At 43.0% G+C, this 8,100-nt stretch overlaps 1 protein-coding gene across 3 annotated transcripts; it reads right to left on the bottom strand.

The window, feature by feature from the left end:
* Positions 1 to 5,234: 5,234 nt before the first annotated feature.
* Positions 5,235 to 7,335, bottom strand: LOC147659573 (uncharacterized). 3 transcript variants are annotated; one of them, XM_086951635.1, is made up of 4 exons: positions 6,621 to 7,335; positions 6,052 to 6,452; positions 5,781 to 5,967; positions 5,235 to 5,696 (listed from the first exon to the last, which is right to left on the bottom strand). In XM_086951635.1, exons 1-4 carry the CDS (start codon positions 7,048 to 7,050, stop codon positions 5,311 to 5,313), a joined length of 1,404 nt encoding a protein of 467 aa, XP_086807761.1. In that variant the 5' UTR covers positions 7,051 to 7,335; the 3' UTR covers positions 5,235 to 5,310. The 3 variants fall into 3 exon arrangements, with proteins under 3 accessions (XP_086807761.1, XP_086807760.1, XP_086807759.1); XM_086951634.1 differs by having other exon boundaries at positions 5,235 to 6,116; positions 6,285 to 7,335; XM_086951633.1 differs by having other exon boundaries at positions 5,235 to 7,335.
* Between the last annotated feature and the right edge of the window lie 765 nt (positions 7,336 to 8,100).

The raw sequence follows: 8,100 nt of genomic DNA, 5'->3' as shown, positions 1-8,100 counted from the left end.
GGTGAGTGTTTCCTGGATGATGATGGAGCCCAAGATGGAGTAATGATCTGACCAAGTGAAAGGGAGGATTTGATTTATGTGGATGTCCTCCAGATTGGAGAAGATGCCATCCAGTGTATGGCCACCGTCATGCATAGGAGAGTTAACCAGAAGGGGAAGACCAAATGTCTTCATATCCGAGATAAGAGATAAAGTATCCCTATCCTCTAGTTTGTCTAGGTGAAAATTAAAATCACCCAAAACTGTAAAAGAGTCTTCCAGAGCCAGGGATTCCAGGATAGAACTCAAATCCGTGATAAAGTCTGATCATGGTCTTGATCCAGGTGGTCTGTATACGAGGATCCCTTTGAAGTTGTTGGAAGGGGATAGCATGATTGTGAATTGCAAAGCTTCGCAGGAGGATGACGGGGTGGCAGTAATTCTCACATTAAGTGAGTCACGAGCGATAATCGCTAGTCCGCCCCCTTTTTTTTGCTGTCTATCGTGTCTATAGATTGTGAAACCTCTTGGGACTGCAATCACTAGGTCTGGGTCGGATGAATTGTCCATCCAAGTTTCGGTCATGAATAATATATCTAAATTCCTATCCTCTATCAAGTCTGCTATATCCTGTCGGTGTTTACCGAGCGAGCGTACATTAGAAAGCGCTATTGATATGCTGGTATGCGTATTTTTGTTAGCACTGGAGGGTGATTTAATGGCGAGGGGGATAGAAACCATACAATGAGGACAGAACTGTGTGAAAAGACCGGGAAGGGATATTGGGTCAAGCTTTCGACAATCGTAGTGATTGTGAGGACGCATCTCGAGCAGCTTAATATTAGAGTAGTGTAGACAAGTCGCTGGGTTAAGGGGACCAGGGGTGGTGGCCCTGGGCCCGGTCCAGGCGCGGACGGGGGCAGACGGGCTTGCCTTTGGCGCACCCGCTGCGCCCGCCCGCTGCGCGGATCGGGAGGGTTAATGTTTTTGTACATGTAAGGGGCGGGTTTAGAGGAGGGTGGGAGGCGTCCAACAACTGGACCGCAACCCTTCCTCCCAGCAAGATGGTGTCTGAAATGGGTGCTGTTATGGTGGCAGCGCCTTAAATCGGCTGCGCCGTGCACAACAAAGGAATTGGCGGCTTCGAAGCGAGGCTAGTCTCGCGCCGAAGTGCAAAGAGGTAGCGTTTAAAATAGAGCTGTTAAAAAATATACAGATTTTAAAATACACGTACTTCGTATTTCAAGAGCGTGCAGAAAGGCAGTGAACAAAAAAGAGCTGAGAGCCCCCGGCTTCCGCCTCAGGGGAGAATATGGCAAATATCACAGCTATAGTATGTGACGCCCCTTAAATATACTGGGAGGGCGGGAGGCGTCCAACAACTGGACCGCAACCCTTCCTCCCAGCAAGATGGTGTCTGAAATGGGTGCAGTTATGGTGGCAGCACCTTAAATCGGCGGCGCCGTGCACAACAAAGGAATTGGCGGCTTCGGAGCGACGCTAGTCTCGCGCCGAAGTGCAAAGAGGTAGCGTTTAAAATAGAGCTGTTAAAATATATACAGATTTTAAAATACACGTACTTCGTATTTCAAGAGCGTGCAGTAAGGCAGTGAACAGAAAAGAGCCGAGAGCCCCCGGCTTCCGCCTCAGGGGAGAATAGGGCAAATATCACAGCTATAGTATGTGACGCCCCTTAAATATATTGGGAGGGCGGGAGGCGTCCAACAACTGGACCGCAACCCTTCCTCCCAGCAAGATGGTGTCTGAATTGGGTGCAGTTACGGTGGCACCGCCTTAAATCGGCTGCGCCGTGCACAACAAAGGAATTGGCGGCTTCGGAGCAACGCTAGTTTCACGCCGAAGTGTAAAGAGGTAGCGTTTAAAATAGAGCTGTTAAAATATATACAGATTTTAAAATACACGTACTTCGTATTTCAAGAGCGTGCAGTAAGGCAGTGAACAGAAAAGAGCTGAGAGCCCCCGGCTTCCGCCTCAGGGGAGAATATGGCAAATATCACAGCTATAGTATGTGACGCCCCTTAAATATACTGGGAAGGCGGGAGGTGTCCAACAACTGGAAGGCAACCCTTCCTCCCAGCAAGATGGTATCTGAAATGGGTGCAGTTATAGTGACAGCGCCTTAAATCGGCTGCGCCGTGCACAACAAAGGAATTGGCGGCTTCGGAGCGACTCTGGTATCGCGACGCCGGAGGCGACCCCTGTTTCTTTTGCTGCTTCCCCTGATTTTTATTCTTCCAATTCTGTTTTGGAATATTTGGGATGGTTGTCTTTAGTAGACTTTGCTATCTGAGTCTGCGGTTGAGTTGCCGTGTTAGCAAAAGGCTTAACACCTAAACTATTGCGGCCAATGGTCTTATAAGCCTCCGCAATAATTCATGGTAACGCTCGGGGTTTGTCGACGTCTTGGACAAGGCGCAAAGCATTCGACACCTGAAAGTTAACCGCATCTCCCTTCACATTACAAAAGATGAGATCAGCAACTACGTCAAACACTCCAACGAGCCTCATTCTCAACTCGACAGCCGCCTCCGCACTGTGCTCATCCGGAACATGCTTGATCACAGATGGCAAGACATTCATAGACAGCGCGCAGAAATACTTCGCATATTCTGCTGCAAATACTTTACCCCAAATCTCACAATCTGTTAACTCTGGCAATAAGTCTTTCTGCAAACTAATTGTGAGAATCCTGTGTTTTTCCACAGGAGTGGTATTAGGAAACACTGCTTCCAGTTGGTCAAATTTTTCAGCATGACAATAAGGCATATCGTACTTAGTTTGAGGGTGCTTGCCCATTACCGAATTAACCGAATTACCCATGAATGGACTAATCTACATCCCGGCCGGTCCAACTTGTTCCGCTGCAAGAAACATATTGAACCAAAGCCCTATGTACCCCAACAAAAGAGGTATAAAGTTGACACAAGTCGTCAATCGGGGCATTGAGATAACGTGGATATGGTGTGAACCCGGCTAAGACTGGCCAAGTTGCCCCAGGAATTGACAAGCGACCTAACCGAACCGGAGTTACGGTGTGGGGGAGGGTGCCATACAACCAAACACGATGCTGCCATGGCAAAATTGGAATCTCTTGTGTCCTATATGGAGTATAGTTCACAGGAATCGCAGTATGAGTGTATGTATGAAATGTATCCTCATCTGCATTTATTGCAGGAAACGTGACCCAAGAGTAGAAAAGCTCAAAGGAGAACGCCGAATATGCACTCACCAGAAAGATAACAGACATACGATCGTCTGGTACTCCAAACTGCGTCAGATGACGCCAGAGCGCTGTCCAACTATGCTGAGCTATGTCAATATCACCCATGAGGACATAGAGAAGAAAAACAATTTATATAAATTGCAGTACAACAAAGGGTAGTATTCAAAATGTGAACCTTTTCATAAATCTCATGATTGAATTAACCTATAACACATTCATATAGGTAGGTTAATCCGTCACGCATGTTAACAGGAAAAGGTGTTGAGGGTATTGTGGACAGATACGAGCACTAATCAAGACTTTAGGCGCCATGTTGCGGGAATTCTGCTCATGCACAGAACTATGCGCAGGAAACCAGGACCTAAGTGTATTGTGGTGTACCAAAAATCCACCTCAGTGCCCAGAACCCCTATCCGACTAGCAACAGTGTCTCATTCATTCTCCGTACTACAGCGAAGCTACCAATGAACAAGCGACTTTGGGACCTCTCAGGAATAGTGGGAATCAAGAACACTCTTTTGTTTTTATTCTCATAAATGTCCACAACGTGAGCAATCAGAGACACGGTATAGTTTAAAATGTTTATTTCAACTACGTGCTCAAAGATGGAGTATATTTGCTAACATAAGTGAAAAGATGCATACAATCAATACAATCAACAATGTTACAATTCCATAAAATACAAAGGGAGGAATCATATTATAATGATAGTGGAACCAGGTCTATAGCGCCTTGTGTACCACCCTCCCCTTGCTAGGAGCTAGGTATTATAATAATAGAAGATCTCTAGGTTAAAACCGGGAACCCCATACCTCCAAAGTCAGGTGAAGTGAATCGCATCCCAGATCAGCAGAGCTCTTTGTTGATTGAAAGGTTTTTCCCAAGTGCTAGACTCATGCATGCAGTGCAATATTAAAAGCACCTGAGTTTCAGAAATGAGCAGCTGTGTTCGTGTTGTGTTTAGAGCGTGGGCCGATCAACCTGCATCAACAGCATACATTGTTATTTTAACCTTGAACACTTTGTGCAGACTTGAGGTCGCAGTGTGAGTCTGGAGATGTGAAAAACAGATCGTGCTCATGTGAAGGAAAAGCAAGCAGTTTGTCTTTATAAAAACAGAGATGTAGTATTGTGTGCAAAAGCAGCAAAATGGCGTTTTCGCAACTAACTCACTTATGCTAATATAGTAATGTGTGCAGGCAGAATCATATTCATCCCTACACTTTTACAGGTAGCATGAACAGGAAGACTTGGATGTTTTTCTTTGCAACTCTTCATCGCCAAATAAAAACCACCAGTGCTTCTTTTCTTTTATTTCACATTGTGCTAGTCTCCCAGTGGATTTCCTGTTATATCACGTTTTTTTTCTATGTGTACCGAAGTGAACAATCACTGGGAACAGACACTTTTATTATTCTACAAATCTTTGGTTTTCTTCATTTCTTCTAGTCGACTCTTCATTCATCTGGTATTTGAATAACACACATAATAATATATTTGTTCCTGTAATTCCTTCATCTCACAATAACTGCACTGTTCTGCTCCTGTATATGTCCTCAGATGAGTCAATATTATTGTTAATGTTCTTAAGTTCTTTTTAAATTCCCTACATCTCTAGGATTATTTCTAAGTGAGTTAAATGAAGGTGTGCGTTCGCTGAGGCTATGAAGGATCAGAAATTGACAAAAGCTTGTCACACTTTTAGTACACTTGTAAGTTTTACCCAATGTTCGTTCGCAATTGACAAAATCACTTCTGACATTCATTGCAATGCTCATTTTTACTCTGTGTATGTTAGTTGATGCATTCGTAGGTTTAATAACTGACAGAAGATATTCACACATTCACTGCACCTGAAAGGATTTTTCCCTGTGTGCATTAACTGATGAATCCTTAATGCAGAAGATTTCCTAAAGGTACTTATACACTCACTACAGTTGTACGGTATTTACAGAGTGTGTGTAAGCTGATGTCTATATAGGCTTGATAATTGACTACATTTATTCACACATTCATTGCACTTGAAGGCTTTTCTTCTGTGTGTGTTCGCTGATGCCTGTTTAGGAATGATAATGGACTACAGCTTTTCAAGCATTCATGGCATTTAAAAGATTTGTTTCCCCTTTGTGAGCTCGCTGATGATTTAATGCTGAAGAGTAAATAAAACTACTGCCACATTCATTGCAATGGTAAGGTTTTTCCCCAGTGTGTATTCGCTGATGTCTCTGGAGGCCTGTTAACTGACTGAAGCTCTTTACACATTCACTGCAATGGTATGGTTTTTCCCCTGTGTGTATTCTCTGATGTGTTTGGAGGTTTGAAATGCGACTGAAGCTCTTTACACATTCACTGCAATGGTATGGTTTTTCCCCTGTGTGTGTTCGCTGATGTCTGCGGAGGTTTGACATTTGATTGAAGCTCTTTACACATTCCTTGCAATGGTATGGTTTTTCCCCTGTGTGTATTCTCTGATGTCTGTAGAGGTTTAAAATGTGATTGAAGCTCTTTGCACATTCCTTGCAATGGTATGGTTTTTCCCCTGTGTGTGTTCGCTGATGTGTTTGGAGTTCTGCTAATGTACTGAAACTCTTCACACATTCACTGCAATGGTATGGTTTTTCCCCAGTGTGTATTCGCTGATGTCTCTGGAGGCCTGTTAACTGACTGAAGCTCTTTACACATTCACTGCAATGGTATGGTTTTTCCCCTGTGTGTATTCTCTGATGTGTTTGGAGGTTTGAAATGTGACTGAAGCTCTTTACACATTCACTGCAATGGTATAGTTTTTCCCCTGTGTGTGTTCGCTGATGTCTGCGGAGGTTTGAAATTTGATTGAAGCTCTTTACACATTCAGTGCAATGGTATGGTTTTTCCCCTGTGTGTGTTCGCTGATGTGTTTGGAGTTCTGCTACTGTACTGAAACTCTTGGCACATTCACTGCAATGGTATGGTTTTTCCCCTGTGTGTATTTTCTGATGTACGTGTAGCTGTGAAATCTGATTGAAGTTCTTTGCACATTCCTTGCAATGGAATGGTTTTTCCCCTGTGTGTATTCTCTGATGTCTGTGGAGGTTTGAAATGTGATTGAAGCTCTTTGCACATTCCTTGCAATGGTATGGTTTTTCCCCTGTGTGTGTTCGCTGATGTGTTTGGAGATCTGCTAATGTACTGAAACTCTTCACACATTCACTGCAATGGTATGGTTTTTCCCCTGTGTGTATTTTCTGATGTACGTGTAGCTGTGAAATCTTATTGAAGTTCTTTGCACATTCCTTGCAATGGAATGGTTTTTCCCCTGTGTGTATTCTCTGATGTCTGTGGAGGTTTGAAATGTGATTGAAGCTCTTTGCACATTCCTTGCAATGGTATGGTTTTTCCCCTGTGTGTGTTCGCTGATGTGTTTGGAGTTCTGCTAACATACTGAAACTCTTGGCACATTCCTTGCAATGGTATGATTTTTCCCCTGTGTGTATTCTCTGATGTCTGTGGAGGTTTGCAATGTGATTGAAGCTCTTTACACATTCCTTGCAATGGTATGGTTTTTTCCCTGTGTGTATTCTCTGATGTGTTTGGAGTTTTGCTAACGTACTGAAACTCTTCACACATTCACTGCAATGGTATGGTTTTTCCCCTGTGTGTATTCTCTGATGTGTGTTGAGATTTGCAATTTGACTGAAGCTCTTTACACATTCATTGCAATGGTATGGTTTTTCCCCTGTTTGTATTCGCTGATGCTCTTTTAGGGTTTCTAATTGGCTAAAGTTCTTGACATATTCAGTGGAATTGCACGATTTTTCTCCTGACCGTGTTTCCTGAAGGGTCAGCATAGTTAATAAACTACTTGCGTTATTTTCACATTTCCTGTATGCGTGTTATATTTTGGACGCTTGATTTCCGATTTAACAATAAAATACAAGACTCACTAAATACCTGCCACATTCATAATATCAGTAAGGCTTCCTTGTGGGTGATTGCAACTTTAGATTGGATAATGGCTTCGCATGCTTGCGGGTAAAGCTTAATCTTTGTTCCGGTAGGTGCAAATTGGGACAATACTCTGTACTTTAGAGAGCAGATCTCCGCTTTCCTTTAGCCTTCAGTTGTTAGGCTCCACTTCGTTGTGCTTTTCCCTGGTGCCTGCGTTTGGCTAAGAAGAGTTTGCAATACACCTGGAGCACTGAATGGTGGTCTGTTGCCAGTTTAGATAGAGAAGCACTGCTCTAGCCATATCATGATGATGAAGCGACTTGCAATGTGTACAGCTACTCCAAAGAGTGTCCCGGGGCAAAGCACAGGTCAGAAAAGAAAGTAAATCAGTTTGTTTCAAACATGGTCAAAAAGCCAAGTTTTCAACCTTTTTTAAACATTATCATATTGCTAACAGCTCAACGCTGCAATGGGATTTTGTTCCAAGCTATGGATCCCAAATAGACACGAGACCTTCCTCCAACTCTCATACCAGCCTCATGATCAAAGCTGGTGTTGTACGCTTGTTTATACAGCAGGTGATTTGTCAGTTTTGTTGCCTTAATTTTGTAGAGGTCATTTCTTCGTCTTGGGGTGTCGAGGTGCAGAGTTCAGACTCGTATACTCACTGAATTGCCTTTGACTGCTTCTTCCTGGATCTGTCCTCTGCCTCTGATTGCACTGATGTTTTTGGAGCTCCTTATTTTTGATTATTTTTTCAGGTTTGATGTGTTATTTTCATTATTCATATTCAATCCGTGCCTTTAAGTCCTATTTTCTATCGGATGCAAAGAAATGCAATATTACTAAATGCAAATGTAAAGAATGTGAATACACAATATTTAACCAGCTGGATAAGACATCTCTTCTCTACCATATTTAAAATTTAGTAAGGATCATTTTATCATACA

This window comes from Lissotriton vulgaris, unplaced genomic scaffold (genome assembly GCF_964263255.1).
Source record: "Lissotriton vulgaris unplaced genomic scaffold, aLisVul1.2 SCAFFOLD_1911, whole genome shotgun sequence".
NCBI lineage: Eukaryota > Metazoa > Chordata > Amphibia > Caudata > Salamandridae > Lissotriton > Lissotriton vulgaris.
Note: the sequence above shows the minus strand (reverse complement) of the source record. Positions and strands in the feature narration are given on the sequence as shown.